Genomic DNA, 20,891 nt, shown 5'->3' on the forward strand with positions numbered 1-20,891 from the left:
CATTCAAGGGCTACCTCCAATGCAACATAACTTTCCTTAAACATGGAGATAATAACTCAGCGGTGTTCCAGTTGTGGTCTCACCCAATCCTGTACAACTGAAGAAAGTTTGCTTTATTCTTGTGCTCCAATCCACTTGCAGTAAAGATCAACATTTTATTTGCATTCCTGCTTGCATGCCATAGTTGCATGCGAACCTTCTGTGTTTCTTCTATGAATGAGGTTTCTCTGAACATCAGCATTTACAAGTTTCATGCCCTGTAAAAATATTCTGCTTTTCTATTCTTACCCAAGTGAATAACCTCATATTTGCCCCTGTTATACTTCACTTGCTACTTTGCTGGTAAATCACTTAATTGCTCACATAGCTTTGCAGCTTGTCACAGCTTACATCCCCATTTGGCTTTATTTCTTCAGCAAATTTAGATACATTATTCTTCCTCACCTCTTCACAATCTGTTTCAATGTCTGAGATGAAAATCAATATGCAGAATGAGCGCAAGTTAAGATCACATTTCCACGACAATGAAATGTCATTCAAAAATAAATAAGCAATGATACAGAGTAAAACTCTGAAAGCATTTATAAATTCAGAGGTATTAGATGACAATTATACCATACAGTGGGTGAACCTTCATCACTGATTGTACTCTCTAATCTGGGAATCAGTGCAAATATTTTCAAAAACCTTGATAAGGAGCAAGGCTGTTATTCTATTCCTAAGATCGATCCTGCGATCTACATTCATATTGGAGTGACCTGCAGAGTTGAATGGCCTATAAATGCTCAGTTGTAGAATGCATACCAGATCAGAACTTGGAATGAGTCTCAAAATAAAACTTCCATTGTCTCAGCTGTCAAAGAAAATTACCACTATACACCAAAAATCTCAGTAACACCTATAACAAGAGACTTTTGTCCAAATAAACCAACTTGTCTATTATTTTTAACAATTGCTCTGAATCTCAAAGTCTGGCTTGAGGTTAAATGAGCCAGAGTCTTAGAGCGAAACAACATAGAGACAGAACTTTGGTCCAACTCATCCATGCCAACCAGATATCCTAAATTAATCTAGTCCCATTTGCCAGCATTTGCCATATCTCTCAAAACCTTCCTACTTATGTATTCATCCAGATGCCTTTTAAATGTAATTGTACCAGCCTCCACCAATTGCTCTGGCAGCTCATTCCGTACACGTATCACCTTCTGTGTGAAAATATTGTCCCTTAGATTCCTTTTAAATTGTTCCCCTCTCAACTTAAGCTTATGCCCTCTAGTTTTGGACTACCCACCCTGGGGAAATGACCTTGTCTATTCACCCTATCCACGTCACAATTGATATTATAAACCTCTGTAAGATCACCACTCAGCCTCCAATACTCCAGGGAAAATAGCCCCAATCTATTCAACCTCTCCCTACATTTCAAATCTTCCAACCCTGGCAACAGCCTTGTAAATCTTTTCTGAACCCTCTCAAGTTTCACAACACTGTTCCTATAGCAGGGAGATCAGAAACAAATGCAGTATTCCAAAAGTGGCCTAACCAGTGTCCTGTAGAGCTGCAATACAACCTATACTCAATGCATTGATCACTGAAGACAAACATTCCAAATGCCTTCTTCTCTATCCTATCTACCTATGACTCCACATTGAGTTCCACAAATGAACTAAATATTGCATTGCATGTACTACAACCAAGATGTCATGGTTAAAAAGCATTTATATGACGAAACTTTGCGCTATTTTTACATCCTCAATAAGCACATTATGTGCTGTCATCGCAGTGAAGAACCTACTCTGACAAAGTCTCTCTTTCGACTTTTGTTCCATCCTCCCACATTTACTACAGAAAGGGAAGCAAGTTAACCATCTACTGTAGAATGTTAACAAAGAAATTAAAAAGACTCTCATCTCTTCATTAAATAATACAATGATTTATTTTTCACCTCCCTAAATAGAGTCCTGGGGTCTAAGTTCTACCTGACAAGGTCATCCAAAATAGTACACTAAAACCTTGGAGGTTAGATGATACTCTCCCCATAAACTTCACTCTCGTAAGAGCTGTAGTTTCTCTAATCTCTCTTCATAACTAGGGTCTTGCAAGCCTGGTGGCATCTTGGTATTCTAAGTACATTTTGGACAAGGAACAAGAGAAGGCCATTTGACAAAGTACTCTAATAAATTTATGAAATGTTATTTCCCTTTGACGAAACCATGTTGGCTCTTCCTGATTATCTTGAATAATATTTCAAGTGCCCGGATAGAAGCAAAAACAATAATGAAGGCAGTAAAAGATAATTTAAGAAATAGTCACGTGACTAAATATATTTAACATTTTTTTGTTTGGGGGGTGGTTATAGACATTAGAAACGTAAATGAGGACAGACAAAAAAATCTTTGAGAATTTTAGGAATCTACTGAGTCAATTGCAACAAATTATATTATCTATTTATAATGCAGATATCAGCATTTATGATAGAAAAAGTCAAAACTAGGAAATGTAAATATTTGACAAATATATAGAAAAAACTAGTTTTGTAATATTTCCATAAGGAGAAAATTGAGTTATATTTGTTAATTATGCAATAAATTTTGAAAATTTGCATTTAGAAATGGATCATACCCTGAAAAGCACTTTCTGTTGCGCGCCTTTTCATCTCAGCCTCCTCTTCTTCCTGTTTCTTCCTTCTGTAAATAGAAAATCAAAATGCTCAGACCCCAGTATCATAAATCAACTCCATGTCACATGGGGATTTTAAACAGAAAATGTAAATACTCTTGACTTTGGTTTAACTGATAGATAATAAAGCTAATACTTATTCCTGATTTCATTTCTTTTCCCAAACTTACGCAACAATATCACTCCATGTTTCCTGAAGTTTACTATCTCCATGACCAGATTGGATCAGCTCTGCTTCTCTCTTCACCTTTCTGTGGAATCCAAAGTTAAATATGAATTAAAAGTCTGCTGCAAGTTTGAAGTTCATTAGTGGTTCATATTGATACTTACCACAGAATAACTTTGCAAAGCAATTAGTCATCCACTCTTATCATTGCTTGCAATGTTCATCTGCAGGAACTCAAACAACCAGAAAATACTTCAACAGACACAACTCACTTCAGGTGTGAAATGTAATCCATGCTAAGATGAACAGGCATTCTATTTCAGAATAAGCAGCACCGAAGGTTAAGTGTTGGACAAAAGGTCCAACAAACACAATGACACCACAAAACTATTATCTTAAAATATTTAAATGACATATACCCAAGCGATAAATATCATTGCTGAGATCATTGAGTTTAGGAGGTGAGACGACACGTGGAGGTTGTACAAGACCACATTTGGAGTACTGGGTGCAGTTCTGGTTGCCCTGCTGTAAGAAAGATATTATTAAGTTGGAGAAGGTTCAGAAAAGATTGACCAGGATGTTGTTGGGACTAGAGGGTTTGAGTTATAAGGAAAGACTGATAGGTTGGGACTTTTTTCACAGGAGCGTAAGAGGTTGAGGGGTGGCCTTATAGAGATTCATAAATTCACAAGGGGCGTAGATAAGGTGAATAACAAAAGGTTTTCTGAAGGATGGGGAAATTCAAAAGTAGGCAGCATATTGTTAAGGTGAGAGGGGAAAGATTTAACAGAGACCTGAAGAGCAACTTTTTCCACGCAGAGGGTGGAAATATGGAATAAATTACCACAGGAAGTGGTAGATGCAGATATAGTTACAAGATTTAAGAAGTTTTTAAAAATCACATAATACCAGGTTATATTCCAAAAAAATGCACTAGCTTTCGGAGCGTTGCTCCTTCATCAAGTAGTTGTGGAGTATAAGATCATAAAACACAGAATTTCTGTGTCTTATGATCTTATACTCCACAAACAGCTGATGAAGGAGCAGCACTCTGAAAGACATAAGACATAGGAGTGGAAGTAAGGTCATTCAGCTCATCGAGTCCACTCTGCCATTCAATCATGGCTGATGGGCATTTCAACTCCACTTACCCGCATTCTCCCCGTAGCCCTTAATTCCTTGTGACATAAGAAAGCTAGTGCTTCCAAATAAACCTGTTGATCTATAACCTGGTGTTGTGTGATTTTAATTTTATACACCCCAATCCAAAACTGGCATCTCCAAATCATAACATTTAAAAAGACATTTGGACAGATACATGGATAGGAAAGATTTAGAGGGATACAGGCCAAACCCAAGCATATGGGACGTTTTTTGAGAAACCTGGTCAACATGGGCGAGTTGGACAGAAGGGTCTGTTTTTTGTGCTGCGTGACTATTTGCTAATTACCTACACAGGTTAAAATAGCATAAGAGAGGTGTATACAGTATGTGCTAAAACGTGAAAGCTTTTAGATTACATTAGATTACATTACAGTGTGGAAACAGGCCCTTCGACCCAACAAGTCCACACCGACTCACCGAAGCGCAACCCACTCATACCCCTACATTTACCCCTTACCTAACACTACGGGCAATTCAGCATGGCCAATTCACCTAGCCTGCATATCTTTGGACTGTAGGAGGAAACCGGAGCACCCTGAGGAAACCCATGCAGACACAGGGAGAACGTGCAAACTCCACACAGTCAGTAGCCTGAGGCAGGAATTGAACCCGGGTCTCTAGCGCGGCAAGGCATCAGTGCTAACCACTGTGCCACCGTGCCGCCCACCTTTTGAAATACTTTGCAACAGCTCTTTTGAAGTTTTAAAATGCAAAACCTCTTACAAATACAAGTGTTTACGATTGTTACTTTAGTTCAAGTGAATAATTATTTCATGGACTAGATGTATTTAAATGAATAGTCCATGCAAAATAGAAAATGAGACCCTAGCCCATGGAATTCTTCAAATTAAATTGAGGGTCTAAATAGTTCAGAAACAATGAAGCAAAACATTAAGTAAGAGTCAAGGGGCAACATGCAGGTGTTTACATGGGGAAATGACAGAAAGACCAAGTAATTAAAATTAAAAGTGCTGTTTTTACAAAGGAAGGAATATATAGTCAAAGGAGAGAAAAATAGTCTCACTGTCCCAAGTTGGAGAGTACCCTGTTCTGCACTGCCAAAAGAAAATCTAATAACAAATGACAAAAGTAACTAAATTGACTTCTTCAAGTATTAATATTTTGTATTAATTAGAGTGGTGGACCCTTGATTAAAGATGGCAAAAACAAAACAACTTCACCCCCCCCCAGCTTTTTTTATAGTAACTGTTTACATTATTAATAATAAATAAAATTTGTACAGTCCTAACCTGTATTTCTCCTGAGTCTCCTTAATTAGTTTCTTCAACTCATCAATTCGCTCAGCTGTGAGCTTACGAACAATTACGTCCTCCACAGTTTCCACAACTTCTCCTTTCTCACCACGCTTCCGCCTGGAAAGGGATTGGTGGGGTCATTATGATAAAGAATCATATTTAAAATGATCAGAATTTGTTTAATGAAATACAGACAGATTTGGATTTAACACTTACTTGGGAGTCTCTGTTATCTCCAACAGCTCTGAATATTGGGATGCACAATGCTATATGAAAAGAATATAAGCAAGCAAAAGTTTATGTGATAAGCAGAAATGTACACAATGAAATCTAGATGTCGTACATCAATTATAGCAGTAGATGAGTGTCTCAGTGGCAGATGGGAAAGAAGTAGGGATGGGTGATGTTAGAGATGAATGGGAAAGCTGACAGCAAATAGTACCAAAGACGATTCTAATTTCAAAGCCATTTCTTTAATTTGTCCATGTGATGTGGGTATCACTGATGCAGCCAATATTTATTGCCCATCCCTCACTGTTCTCTCAAAGGTGGTGATCTATTTCAGCCTGAGACGTTGTGGGGTGTGGTGGGAAGGGCAGACAGGGCTTGGAAGAGTTAAAATTACTTGATTTTATAACTTTAAGAAGTGATTTGTCATATTTGGCAAATTGGATTTTAAAATGTCAGTCAGGAAATGGGAATACAAACTTGACAAAGAATTAGCCAATCGACATTGAATTCAGTGACAACATGGAGGTACACAAGAGAAGAAACTACAGCACATAGACATTGCCAAATATTGAAATTGTTGACAGATTTCTTCTTTTATTAAGCTGCAGAAACTGAACTCTTACCTTTTGTGAAAACCAATCTGGTGCACGTCCAGGTTCTGCAAAGGGTTTGATTGCTCTGCTAACCGATACCCTGCAAGGGTTGACAAACAAGTAATTGTTGGGGCCTCACTAATAATCTGCAGCATGATTTAAAAAACACAGATCTGTAGCATTTGAAATTAAGTCACGCAATTTAAAAAAAAATTTTGATGCTCCCAAGTAGAAGTGTTCAAGATCCAATCAGTTTTTGAACAGATTCCAAAAAATGTAGCATTGCTTTGTTGTTATTGTGGCATTTGTGAGATATAAAAGTGTCTCCTGCAGGGGGTGAAAGAATTATCATGGATAAAAGATTGGTTACCTGGCAGAAAACAGAGTCGGCATAAATGGGTCTTTGTCTAAGTGGCAGAATGCGACAAATGGAGGAGTCAGTGCTGGGCCTTTAACTTTTTATAATTTACTTCAATGACTTAGATAAATGGAGCAAAGGTATGATAGCTAAATTCACAGACAAAATAAAGTTAGACAGGAAAGGAAGCCAGTTTGGCAGCGTTTGTGGAGAGAAAGCAGAGTTAACATTTCAGATCCAGTTCTGAGAAGGGGTCAGTATATGTGAAACGTTAACTCTGCTTTCTTTCTACAGATGCTGCCAGATCTGCTGAGTTTCTCCAGTGCTTTCTATTTTTGTTTCAGAATTCCAGCATTCTTGGTTCTTTGTTTTACTTTATAGACAGGAAAGTATGTTGTGAAGGCAGCACAAGGACATATTGTGTATAGTTCCAGACACCACACTAGATGAAGGTCTTAAATGGAATGGATAGAATGCAGGAACAATTTCTGAGAATGGTTTCAGGGTTGAGAAAGATCAGTTATGATGATAGACTGAAAAACCTGGGACTGTTTCCATTGGAAAGAAAGCCAAGAGGTGATCTGATACAGCTTTTCAAAGATACAAGTGGTTGGAAAGGGTAGTTCGGGAGAAACTGTTTCTGTTTGTACAAGGATCAAGAACCAGCGGGCACGGACTTAAACTGATCTACAAAAGAAGCAAATTTGATGTGAGAAAAAGAAATTTCATACAGCAAATAGGACATGAAATGCACTACCTGGAAGATTCAATATTATTTTAGATTATTATTTAGACAAACGTAACATGCAAGGTTATGGAGATAAAGCAGGAAATTGGCAGTAGGTAATGCTCATTTGAAGAGGTGGTGCAGGTATAATGGACTGATGGCATCGTTCAGCATCCATAAAACTTGAGAAGGAAGTTGCAGACAGATTTGGTTAGGTTAAATGAGTGGGCAAAAATTCTGACAGATAGAGTATAATGTGGGAAAATGTAAAGCTGTTCACTTTGTCAAGAAAAGTAAAAAAAGCAGATATAAAGAACCACTGCAGAATTCTGAGTGACAGAGGGATGCTGGTATTCTGGTGCACAAGTCACAAAACATTAAGATGCCAGTGCAATACAATCAAGAAGATGAACGGGATACTGTCCTTGCTGGTGAGGGGAACTAAACATAAAAGTTCGACTGGGCATTTGTGAAACCACATCCCAAATACTGCATTCAGTATTCCTTGTTTAAGGAAGGATGTAAATGAATTGGGGGCAGTTCGAAGAAGGCGTATTAGATTGATACCTTGAAGGAATGGGTGGTCTTGCGATGACAGATCAGTTAGGCCACTGGAATTTAGGAATGAGTGTTTACTTGATTGAAATGTGCAAGATCTGGAAATACGGAATTCAAAACACAAAAAGATCAGTCATGATCTTCGTGAAAAGTGGAGCAGACTCAAGGGGCTGAATGGTTTCCTTCTGCTTCTATTTTATATGTTCATATGCTCCAATTGCCTGCTTTACATACACTTTCAACCATATTATACTCAACTATGACACAACAGATTATTTTGGTTTCCTGAAATTTACCAATTTACTGGGCCATTCTCATTACAAGCAGGCCTGAAACTTCTCAAACCTATTCTATTTAAGAACCTTAAAATAAGCAGACAGAGATATCTTTCATCTAATCTGGCTGGAACTGACTCAAACAGAGGTAATCAAGAAATATTGTGTATACTAACTTTCTACCTCATCTTCAAAGCTGTTCACTAAGACAATGCCCTGCAGTCTGCTTAAACGTATCTATTAATAATTTTACACAATACTGGTATAAAATGGTTAGGTACATTCTCTGATTTTTCAAGCCTACTCATAGTGTATCACCCCCTTTCCAATTGGCATTTTGTCTCCAAATATTTTGTCTGTTTCTAACAAACATTAGAAAAAAATGTCAGGATAATTTTTTAACTTTATAATACAAAAAAAGGGAAATGAAGGAGTGACTATAATAGTCCTTAAAACATCTTGTGCCTTTTGCCAATTTAACCAAGCTTTCTAGACTTAATTTCCTTTTCAACATGTTAATTGCTCCTGTAGAAGATAATCTCAGAGTATAAATAAAGCACCCATTCAATTAAAATGACATAATATTACTCATATAAATGCAAAATTGTCAATCGGTAACTGATTGCAATTAGTAACTCATTGATTATTATATAGCAAATACCAAGTTTAAAAACTCAATACATCTTAGCTCTGACTGCAACATTTAATGTTTAACTTTCTTCTAAATCCCTTAACAAATCTTCAAGACAAAACCTTAGTTGCATTTTTAGGTTAGGCTCTCCATCAGTTTGAGATGTGAAGCAGTTAAGCAAAACCGACACCACTATCAGCTGTTTCTGGCTGTTTTTAATATTTGCACCTACCAGTTTTGGTCTCCACTCCGCATCACTGAAGACGCTAAACATAGCTTCTCGCGGATTGACCATGGTTCAGTCGGGCCAGTACTCAGCAATTTGTGCTCTTGGAGAGAGGAAGACAGCCCAAAGTTATTGACTGTCAGGAGAGGTAAAGAAAATCAATGTTTCCCAAATCGTAAAAATTGCTAATCACATTATAGAATCACAATTATTCTAATAATTTGCATGATGATTTGAATAGTTAGGTTTAAATAAAGCAAATGCAAACTAACTCAGTAATGAAACAGAAGTCCCATTGAGTGCAGAATATGGCCACAATACAAGCTACGTAATTGTCGTATTGCTGTTAGCGTTTGCTCTGTACAATGCAACAAGTGACTGCATTTCAAGAGCGCTTCATTTCCCATTGAACATTTTGAATTACAATCACACAATGCATAATCACAATTTTCTCTCAAAGTCCGTGGAAATGTTATCAGCTGAACTATGCACATCAGAGCTATCGGAGAAAGATTAGGGAACAGGATAAGGGAAGTTGCTCTTGGAAAGAGCGAGCGTTTAAATGATGAAACTGCCCTTTTTGTGGGTAATCATTCTATGGTGCTGGGTGAGTGAAAAACATTGGGAGCGCAATCATTTTCAGTTAATTCTTCATCAGGCTTTCAAAAGAAACATAACATGTACAACAGGTAACCCAAGGAAAAAAGTAATCAACACCAAATTTATATTTACAAATGAAGAATAACTGCAGAGCTAACAAATAATTGCTCACTACAACTGCACCTGCACCTCCGCCCTTGAACCCCACCCCTCCAACTGCAGCAAGGAAAGAACACCCCTGGTTCTCACCTTCCAACCCACCAACTTCCGTATACTTCTGGAATTTCCACCACCTACAAACAGACCCCACCACCAGGGATATATCTCCCTCCATACCCCTATCTGCTTTTCGTAAAGACTATTCCCTCAGTGACTACCTGGTCAGGTCCACGCCCCCTAACAGCCCATACTCCCCTGCAAAACCTGCACCCACACCTCCCCCCTCACCACCGTCCAAGGCCTCAAAGAAGCCTTCCACATCCATCAAAGCTTCACCTGCACTGCCACACGTCATTTACTGTATCCATTGCTCCTGCCGCAGTCTCCTCTACATTGGGGAGACTGGATGCCTACTTGCAGAGTGCTTCAGAGAATATCTACGGGACTCCTGCACCAATCAAACCCACCGCCCCATGGCTGAACATTTCAACTCCCCCACCCCCCCAACACTCTGCCGAGGACATGCAGGTCCTGGTCCTCCTCCATCACCACTCCCTTACCACCGGACGCCTAGAGGAAGAATGCCTCATCTTCCGTCTCGGGACCCTTCAAACCCATGGCATCAATGTGGGCTTCACCAGTTTTCTCATTTCCCCTGCCCCCACCTTACCCCAGTTCCAACCTTCCAGCTCAGCACTGTCCTCATGACCTGTCCCACCTGTCAATTTTCCTTCCCACTTATCCAGTCCATCCTCCTCTCTGAGCTATCAGCTTTACCCCCACCTCCATCCACCTACTGCACTCTCAGCTACCTTTTCCCCAGACCCACCCCCCCTCCCATTTATCTCTCCACCCCTCAGGCTTCCAGCCCAATTCTTGCAAGGGTTTTTGCCCGAAACATTGATTTTCCTGCTCCTTGGATGCTGCCTGACCTGCTCAGCTTTTCCAGCACAACTCCAATCTTGACTCTGATCTCGTAGAACATAGAAACGTACAGCTCAGAACAGGCCCTTCTGCCCATGATGTTGTGTCGCGGATTATTCCTAATCTAAATAAAATAACCAAACCTATGCACCCCTCAATTCACTGCTGTCCATCTGCATGCCCAGCTGTCGCTTAAATGTCCCTAATGACTCTGCTTCCCTCCACCACTGGCAACGCATTCCATGCATTCATGATTCTCTGCATAAAGAACCTACCTCTGATGTCTCCTCTACACCTTCCTCCTAATATCTTAAAACTAAAACACCTCGTGCCAGTCAATCCTGCCCTGGGGAAACGTCTCTGGCTATTGACTCTATCCAAGTCTCTCATTAACCTGTATACCTCGATCAGGTGACCTCTCTTCCTCCTTCTCTCCAGAGAGAAAAGTCCGAGCTTAGTCAACCTCTCTTTGTAAGACAAGCCCTCCAGTCCAGGCAGCATCCTGGTAAACCTTCTTCGCACCCTCTCCAAAGCCTCTGTATCTTTCCTATAATATGGCAACCAGAACTGGACACAATATTCCAAGTGCAGTCTCACCAGGGTCTTGTAGAGCTGCAGCAAAACTTCACAGCTCTTAAACTCAATCCCCCTGTTAATGAAAGACAAGGCACCATATGCTTTCTGAACAACCCAATCCACTTGGGTGGCAACTTTGAGGGATCTATGCATTTGAATGCCAAGATTCCTCTGTTCCTCCACACAGTCAAGAATCCTGTCTTTAATCCTATATTCAGCATTCAAATTTGACCTTCCAAAATACATCATTTCGCATTTATCCAGGTTGAGCTCCATCTGCCATTTCTCAGCCCAGCTCTGCATCCTTTCTACGTCGCACTGCAGCCTGCAATAGCCCTCGATACTATCAACAGCACCTCTAACCTTTGTGTTATCAGCAAATTTATTAACCCACCCCTCAACCTCCACTTCCAAGTCACTAATAAAAAGAGCAGAGGCCCAAGAACAGAGCCCTCCGGGACACCACTCAATACTGACCTCCAGGCAGAATACTTTCCATCTACAACCACTCTCTGCCTTCTGTCAGCCAACCAGTTCTGAATCCAGACAGCCAAATCTCCCTGTATCCCATTCCTCCTGACTTTATGAATGAACCTACCATGGGGAACCTTATCAAATGCCTTGGTGACGTCCACATACACCACATCCACTGCTTGACCTTTGTCGACTTATTTCATCACCTCCTCAAAGAACTCAATAAGATTTGTGAGGCACGACCTGCCCCTCACAAAGCCATACTGACTGCCTTGAATCACGTTATACTTTTCCAAATAGTCATAAATCCTATTCCTCCGAACACTTTCCAAAGCCTTGCGGACCACAGATGTAAGATTGACTGGTCTGTAATTGCCAGGGATTTCTCTATTCCCCTTCTTGAAAAAAGGAACTCCAATCCTCCGGTATGACTCTCGTGGGAGAGTGAGGAAGCAAAGATCTTCACCAGCGGCTTAGCAACCTCCTTTCTCGCTTCCCGGAGCAACCTAGGATAAATCTGGTCTGGATTTGTCTCCATCATCTGCAATACCCACTTTCGTCTGATACTGCAACATTGCTTAGACTTTTAGAGAGTGTAAATTTATTTTCCTTAATACTGCTCACAGTCTCAAGCAGAAAAATATATTGTCAATGTTCATCTTCAAATCTCCAGTTCTTTCTCCTTCTGCGTTCCTCTTTCATTCATCTCCCTCTACTGCCATTTATAAAGTTTGCACATTATTTTATTGTTATTACAACATATTCTTTGTTTACCAACAGTAATTACATCCACTTCTTGTTTTGCCTTTGTTCTCATTTCCTTTGTAGAACATATTAAAAGAAGTGGCAAAGCAGGATAAATACTGCAGTAGCAAAAGTCATTTCATAACTAGAGTGCGCGGTCAAAAAAATGTTGCTGCTGATCTGCCATAATTGGTTGTAAAAATTCAACAGTAATTAAAATTAAATAAATCAAGAATCTACAAAAAATGATTTGCTTAAATCTCTAATCTCAATGTCTTTATACTACATGATTGTCCACACAATATTGAGAATGAATCTGACGTTTTATAAGAATATACATGTTTCAGTGAATATTATCAGAGATTGAAACTGGCCTGTTATCTTAATGGAGTAGAATGGATTTCCAAACTAGATAACTCTTCTAGCCTGCACACACTGCTGTCTTTTTAAGCACCAACTCTTATTTTTAATTCATCCATGTCTACAATCTACTTCTTTATTGTGATAATACAGCCCTTGAAGAGAAATGCAAGATATAAACAAGAATATTCAGTGATCCTTTTATCCAGCTCCCTCCATCTATTTCCTGCTGTACGCTCATCAAAAGGCTTGCACATTTCCCATTATTCTATTCCCATTCATTCTATCTGTCACCTTTATTATTTATGCTCTGTATGTTATTTATTTACTTTGTTTCTACACTGAATAATGTTTGACCATAATTCATGGGAGCTTTACTTTTCACGTGACTGGAAACCTAGCCTGAGGTCAATTACTATGTGCAATGATTGAATACAGACATTTAGAGCTGCAACACAATCCGAACACAGGCGTGATTGCATAATAGTTTTATGGATGTAGGTTTGCTCGCTAAGCTGGAAGGTTCATTTTCAGACATTTGGTCACCATACTAGGTAACATCATCAGTGAGCCTCCAGATGAAGCACTGGTGGCATGGCCCGCTTTCTATTTACGTGTTCAGGGTTCCTTGGGTTGTCGATGTCATTTCCTGTTCTTTTTCTCAGGGGGTAGTAAATGGCATCTAAGTCAATGTGTGTGTTGATAGAGTTCTGGTTGGAATGCCATGCTTCTAGGAATTCTTGTGCGTGTCTCTGTTCGGCTTGTCCTAGGATGGATGTGTTGTCCCAGTCGAAGTGGTGACCTTCCTCATCCATATGCAAGGATACTAGTGAGAATGGGTCATGTCTTTTTGTGGCTAGTTGATGTTCATGTATCTTGGTGGCTAGTTGTTCTGTCTGTTTGTCCAATGTAGTGTTAGTTACAGTTCTTGCAAGGTATTTTGTAAATAGTTTTGCTTGTTGTCTGTATAGGGTCTTTCAAGTTCATTAGCTGCTGTTTTAGTGTGTTGGTGGGTTTGTGGGCTACCATGATGCCAAGAGGTCTGAGTAGTCTCACAGTCATTTCTGAGATGTCTTTGATGTAGGGGAGAGTGGCTAGGGTTTCTGCACTTGTTTTGTCTGCTTGTTTAGGTTTGTTCCTGAGAAATCGTCGGACTGTGATCATTGGGTACACATTCTTTTGAAGTGTATAGGTGATTTTTCTCTGCTCTTCGTAGTTCCTCTGTGCTGCAGCGTGTGGCGGCTTACTGAAATAATGTTCTATCGCAGCTTCACTTGTGGATGTTGGGATGATTGCTCAACATTTGGTCCGTATGTGTTGTTTTCCCGTAGACTCTGGTTCGAAGATCCCCATTGGCTGTTCGCTCTACTGTGACATCTTGGAATGTTGTTTTCCTCTGCTTTAGTGAATTTTATACCAGTATGGGTGATGGTCTTGAAGGTTTCCTCTAATTCATTTCATTTGGTGATGACAAAGATGTCATCCACATAGCGGACCCAAAATTTGGGTTGGATGGTTGGCAGAGCTGTTTGTTTGAGTCTCTCCATTACTACCTCTACTAAGAACCCTGATATCAGAGATCCCTTGGGCATTCTGTTGGTTTGTCTGTAGGTTTTATTGTTTAAGGTGAAGTGGGTGGTAAGGCATAGGTCCACTAGCTTGACGACATTGTCCTTGCTGATGAAGTTGGTGGTGTTTGGTGTATGTGTCTTTGTTTCTTCTAATAATGTAATCAGTATTTCCTTGGCCAGGTTGATACCGACAGATGTGAACAGGGCTGTTATGTCAAAGGAGACTATTACTTCATCCTCTTCTATCTTGGTGTCTTTGATGATCTTCAGGAATTCTTGTGTGGAGTGGATGGAGTGGCGTGAGTCTTCTACTAAGTATTTTAGTCTTTGGTGTAGCTTCTTGGTCAATCTATAAGTTGGTGTTCCAAGTAGCGTGACTATGGGTCTGAGGGGGCTCCAGGTTTGTAAATTTTGGGTAATCCGTAGAAGCGTGGTGTGTTGAATCCAGCTGGTTTCATTTTTTGGACGTCGGTCTTATTTATTTCTCCAGATTTCTGAAGTTTTTTGAGTAGGGCTGTGATTCGGTTCTCTAGTTGTGGGGTACCACTTGGTGGTAAGTGTTGGGATCTGCAAGTGGTGCAAACACTTTCTCAATATAGTTTCTGATATAAAACGACTGTCAAGTGTCCTTTGTCTGCAGGTAGGATAAGAATTATTTTTCAGTCTTTCTAGCACTTTCCTTTCTTGTGTATTGAGTGTGTTTCCTTCCTTTTTCCTGCTTAATGTTGGTTTGTCTGTCTGTCTGATGGTTTGCTGGGTTTCTTCTGTGAGTTGGTTATCTTTCAGTGTTATTTCTAATGCTGCTAAGAAATCTTTCTTGTCCACATCCTGGTTGTAATTTTCCTCTTACTAAGACAGCTTTAACAGTGTCTGTTAAGGGTTGGTCAGATAAGTTTTTTATCTATGCTTCTGTGTTGTCTGTTTTTATTTTGTGTAAGTTTATCTAGTTTGTTTTTGCAGGTCTAGCTTTTTAATTTTCTGTTGACATGACTAATCTCTATGGCTTGTTGTACGGTGTCTGTCCATTCATGGTCTGTTTCATTAGTGAGTAAAGTTTTTTTGTTGCAAAATTTCTCAGTTACGTTTACAAAGACTGATGTGGGCATCATTAATCATTTCCCTAAACATTCTGCAGCCGTTTTGCTCTGCTCTTCTTTTAGCTAGTGGGGTGCTAAGGGGAGGTTTGCATTTAAGATATTTATGTAGTACCTATTTCCTTAGGCATTAGTGCAGCTGTTCACAGGTGGCCCTCTGTGGGATGGCATTGGTTTCCCATTTTTGGGCCAGTTTTAGCGTGTTGAGCCCATAGGTGTTAGCGAGTTTTGAGATTTGTAGCTCAAGTTGAGGTTCTGGGTATAGATTTGCTCATTGAGGTACAAGGTTCATTTTCAGACATTTCGTCACCATACTCAGTAACATCATCAGTGAGCCTCCAGATGAAGTACTGGGGGCATGGCCCACTTTCTATTTATGTATTTAGGTTTCCTTGGGTTTCACCAGTTTCCTCAGTTCCCCTCCATCCCACTTTATCCCAGTTCCAACCTGCCAACTCAGCACCACCCTCATGACCTGTCCATCTTCTTTCCCACCTATCCATTCCACACTCCTCTCTGACCTATCATCATCAACCCCACCTCCATCTACCTATTGCACTCTTAGCTACCTTCCCCCCAGTCTCACCCACTCCCATTTAGCTCTCCACCCCCTCAGTCTACAGTTCCATTCCTGATTAAGGACTTTTGCCCGAAACATCAATTCTCTTGCTCCTCCGATGCTGCCTGACCTGGTGTACTTTTCCAGAACCACACTCTCGAATCTTATCTCCATCATCTGTAGTCCTCACTTTTGCCTTGTTGGTTTACAGAGCAATGTGATGCCAACAGCATGGGTTCAATTCCTATCACCGGTTTGAGGTTACCATGAGGGACACTCCTTCTCAACTTCTTCCCTCGACTGACGTCTGGTGGCCCTCAGGTTAAACCACCACCAGTTGCTTCGCTCTCGAATGAGAGCAGCCCCTATAGTCTGGTCAGACTATGACGATACAACAAAACAAAACCACAGCTAGTCCCAGACTTAGTGTATTCCAGTCACAGAGCAACACTAAGTATTATGAAACAGGAAAAGCAGCTTTAAGATTAACTTATACTAATTGCCTTAGATTTAGTGGAGAAACAAACTAAAACTCTTTGCATAGATGTTGCCATGTACACCGACAGCTAATGTTTCAGATCTATCTACCAAATATTCTCAGCATTTCTTGTTAATATTATGAACGGTTAAGGAGACTGTATTTAATATTGGAGAAGGCAGGACAAGCCAGGCATTCAAGACTGCTCCGTACTGCCCACCTTGACAGCTCTTTCATGCCCCGACTCCTCAACTTAAAGCTGCTCATCCATCACCTCCTGTCCCCAATGAACCACACCGCTCTGTCATTGTACCAATTCCCGTCCCCATTCATCTCTCACCCTCACATCCGTCCCTATTCCTTCTTCTCTCTGATCCCATTCCCCACTATTTCTCTATTCCCTCACACTCCCCATCCCACAACTCAACCCTCTCCCACCATTCCCTCTTTTTCACGTCTCACGCCTCCGCCATTCCCTCCAGATCTCCAGCTTACTCACTGCCAGTACCGGCCGCCATCATCCCATCAACCACCGCGCTATGACCTCTAACCCCGTCCGCTCGTAGCGACTAAACCATCACCGTCCCACAGATTTTATAAAATTCAATCGCCGAGCATTAACGTTATTATTAATGACGGATTGCAGGACGATAGCCGCGTTTCCTCCTCCTTTACTGAATTAAAATACATACAGGTGAAAGGTCAGAGCTGCCGATGTCACGCGCGGCGCACCTATTGGCTGCTCCGTCACCAGGCAACGGCCCCGGACTCTGGGACAGCGACAATCGATAAAAACCTACAGAACTGCGGAGGTTGCGAATCACAAACGGGAATAATTGCAAAAGCTCAGCAGGTTTCGGCAGCATTTGTGAAGAGGAAATAAGAGTTAACGTTTCGGGTCAAGTGACCCTTCCTCAGTTCAGGATTTGTTCCTGGAGAGCAAACAGCTAGGGAATGTCCTTCCTCTCCCCCAGACTCCACCAACACAAGGCGGAAGTGGGTACTGCAGATGCTGGAGATCAGAGTGGTGCTGGAAAAGCACAGCAGGTCAGGCAGCATCCGAGGAGTAGGATTTCCTGAAGGGCTTTTGCCCGAGACGTCGATTTTTCTGCTTCTCGGATGCTGCCTGACCTGCTGTGCTTTTCCAGCATCTCTCGAATCTTGACTTCCACCAACACAACCCCCCCTCTCCTACACCCAGAGCCCAACAACACAACGCCCCTCCACCAGACCCAGACTCAACCAACACAATGACCATCTCTCACTGCAGCAACACAACACCCTACCCAGACACCAGCAACACATCCACTTCCCCCCTCCGAACCAAAGCCCAGCAACACAATCCCAGACCCCAACAATACAACTCCACCACCAGAGCTAGATTCCAGCACAACTCCCTTAGACCCAGACTTCTGCCATACTAGTACCCTTCTGATCCAGACTCCACCTTTACCAATGACCTCCACCCCAACCCAGAATCCAACCATACCAGTTACCCCCAGACCCTGACTCTAGCAAGGTAAAAACAATGACTGCATGCTGGAAACCAGATTTTGGATTAATGGTGCTGGAAGAGCACAGCCGTTCAGGCAGCAGCAGCCCACTCCCCTCTTACTTATGCACCTAACACTATGGGCAATTTAACATGGTCAATTCACCTGACCTGCACATCTTTGCATTGTGGGAGGAAACCCATGCAGACACAGAGAGAATGTGCAAATTCCACACAGACAGTCGCCTGAGGGTGAAATTGAACCTGAGATCCTAGTGCTGTAAGGAAGCAGTGCTAATGACTGAGCCACCATGCCACCCCTAGACAGCCAATTGACCATCTTCTGACATGCCTTTCCATTACATTGTGGGATATAGGTAAAGTAGTGTTACGTCTGCATTCATAATTAGTTATGCAAGGTAAATGAATTCACACCAGTGTATAATTGTTTCAGCTAAGAGCTAGTCAACAAGAATGAAAACTATGTGAAGGAAATACATAATTGTTTTTGTATTAGCTAAAATGTGCATGCAAGAATGAAATGTCTGCAAAAAACGGTAGATGTTACAGACTAATAGATAAGGTGCTGTGAGGGGATGGGGGGTTAAGCTAGATATGCCTGTACAAACAGTAGTTATAAGCATCTATTTCCCTCTTCTGCAAAAATAAGAACAAACCACAATCAAGAAGTCATGAGGTCATAATAAGTAAGGGAAATGGATGGTAGTGAAGGAGGATATACCTAACAATGGACGAGAGAGGGAGGTGGTCAAACGGCCTTGTGAGGCCAGAAATAAGCATTTTGTCACAGACAGGGCCGGATAAGGCAAGAGATAAACAAGAGTAATGGGCGCTGGTCTTAGAGAAGTGGGAAATGTAAACCGGGGGGGAGGAGCAATGGGAGAGAAGGGAAACAAATTACATAAATTGTGTACTAGTTTAATTTAGTGGACACCACACCCCTCTTGCAAGAGTGAAATAAATGACACTACTGATTCAGATCGTCTGGATTGAAATGAGTGAGCTTCGTTTCTCACACCATTTTTCCGAATTCTGAAGGGACCATTTCCACTGTGACACTCCTTCATTATCCACAGTACCTTGTACCCTTCCGATGCAAATGCAAAACCTGCCTTTGCACCAAATGTCTAAGATATCCGCTCCTTTCAGAGGTGACAGATTGAGTGTGCTCTTTCAACCTGCTTACAATACAGCTTTCTTTATATTGGGAAGACCAAATGCAGTTGGATGCTCAAGCCCTCAAGTTTCTGGTTAATTGCCATTACAATTTCTCACTTGCAGCTGTACAGACAGCTCTATCACCCTGCTGCAGAGTTTCAATGTTGGTCTGTGCAAACATTTTCAAATGAACCTATTCAGAGATGTTATGACACAGAGATGCGACTCAAACCAAGACCCCTTGATCAGAGGTAGGGATACTACCAAAACACAAGAATAGAATACAGTAAGCTTTATTGTCACATACTCAAATAAGTACAGCAAAAAGTTTACATGTTGCCACTTACAGTGCCATCTTAGGTACAAAGGTGCCTGTATACAGCTTCTTCAGTGACACGATCTTAGAAAAATTTAGAAACAAGAAGCATTGCAGAAATAAAAGTTCAGAACAACAGTCTTCCAAACCAGATCACGCTGGCACTTAGCCTCCAGACCGCACTGGGCTTCATTTCAAGGTTCATGAGGCTGGGAGATCACTACTGGATCATCTTGAGACTGGAGTCCATGCTGAGGTATGCCAGGCTAAGACCACCATGTACCACTGGCACCTCTAAACACTTGAGGAACAACACTTAAACGTGTGATGAAGCATGCTACTGAACTCAACATTAGGTGTAACAATTCTTAATGCATCCCCTTCCATGTTGTTAGGTTCTTTTCCCATGTGTTTATCTTTAATGTAATTTTACTTGCAGGCACAGCTATTCATTATTCTGCCATTCAAATCCACTCTTAAATCAACTATAACTACCCTTTCAAAAAAAAGCAAAGGCCTGCAAATACTGAAAATCTTAAACAGAAGCCAAGTGTGAGAGACTCGGCAGGTTCAGAAGGATACCCTTCTTTGTCCTGCCCCTTTGGTTCACTCTAAGACCAGCCTCCCCTTTTCTTCCTCCCGGAGCTCAGCGAGAGAACGGAAGTTGGGCAGTTAAAGGGAGAAAGCCGGTAATGCTTATAAACCTGCTTATTACAAACTTTTCTTCCTCTGAATTCTGTCCAACTTTTCCATCTTCACGGTGCACAGCCCACTATCCTGCGGCTGCGCACTCCACCCGTGCTGTCAACCCTCTCCCATGGGCTGCGACTGTCATTTTCCCCTTCATCCCATTGGACGGACCCGCCGCGCCATCTGACCTACCCCTCCATCCCATTGGCCCGGCTTTCCCATTTGTTAAAGCCGACTCCTTTAAATTGTCTACGGCTTCCATTTCCCTCTATCCTATGCGTCCCGGCCCGCTCTTTTAGTCCATTGGCTGCGACTGCCATTTCTCTCCATCTCATTGGTCGGACTTGCCGCTCTATTCCATTGGCCGGGCCAGGCTCCCTTCTCTTGTCTGCGGCGTCCATTTCCCTCCATTCCATTGGCTGCAGCTTCAATTCCTTTCCATCCCATTGGTCTGACCCGTCGCTCCATTCCATTGGCTGCAGCTTCAATTCCTTTCTATCCCATTGGTCTGACCCGTCGCTCCATTCCATTGGCTGCAGCTTCCATTTCCCTCCATCCCATTTGTCTGGTCCGCTGCTCCATCCTATTGGCCTGGGCGGCCTCCCTTTCGCTGAGTGGCTCGAGCGTCGGCCCGGTCCGTTCCCATGGCAACAACCCAACGCCAAGCCGGAGCCTTGGTTCTCGCCGGAGGGTGAGAGGGATGGGAGGCCCCCGTGGGAGACTGAAGGGAGGGTGAGGGGGGTACCTCCGAGGGGGATGAGGAGCTGGAGAGATTGAGTGCCACTTGTGGGGCGGGGGAAGTGTAGAG

At 41.7% G+C, this 20,891-nt stretch overlaps 2 protein-coding genes across 8 annotated transcripts in view; one reads left to right on the forward strand and one right to left on the reverse strand.

The window, feature by feature from the left end:
* brd8a (bromodomain containing 8a) overlaps window positions 1-16,937 on the reverse strand; it is a 91,597-nt gene extending 74,660 nt beyond the window's left edge. For all 6 annotated transcript variants that reach the window (XM_043712072.1, XM_043712073.1, XM_043712076.1 and 3 more), the window contains exons 1-7: window positions 16,906-16,937; window positions 8,874-9,003; window positions 6,123-6,192; window positions 5,485-5,534; window positions 5,263-5,385; window positions 2,850-2,930; window positions 2,623-2,687 (exon numbers count right to left, since the gene is read on the reverse strand). In XM_043712072.1, coding sequence (XP_043568007.1) covers window positions 2,623-2,687; window positions 2,850-2,930; window positions 5,263-5,385; window positions 5,485-5,534; window positions 6,123-6,192; window positions 8,874-9,003; window positions 16,906-16,927 — 541 coding nt within the window. In that variant the 5' untranslated portion in view covers window positions 16,928-16,937. The remainder of the gene's footprint in view (window positions 1-2,622; window positions 2,688-2,849; window positions 2,931-5,262; window positions 5,386-5,484; window positions 5,535-6,122; window positions 6,193-8,873; window positions 9,004-16,905) is intronic.
* A 3,750-nt stretch (window positions 16,938-20,687) lies between these two features.
* The window catches only part of cfap70 (cilia and flagella associated protein 70), a 93,912-nt gene continuing 93,708 nt past the window's right edge, over window positions 20,688-20,891 (forward strand). For both annotated transcript variants that reach the window (XM_043712078.1, XM_043712079.1), the window contains exon 1: window positions 20,688-20,774. The gene's annotated coding sequence lies outside the window, so the exon portion shown is untranslated. The remainder of the gene's footprint in view (window positions 20,775-20,891) is intronic.

The sequence above is a fragment of the Chiloscyllium plagiosum genome, chromosome 21 (genome assembly GCF_004010195.1).
Source record: "Chiloscyllium plagiosum isolate BGI_BamShark_2017 chromosome 21, ASM401019v2, whole genome shotgun sequence".
Classification (NCBI taxonomy): domain Eukaryota; kingdom Metazoa; phylum Chordata; class Chondrichthyes; order Orectolobiformes; family Hemiscylliidae; genus Chiloscyllium; species Chiloscyllium plagiosum.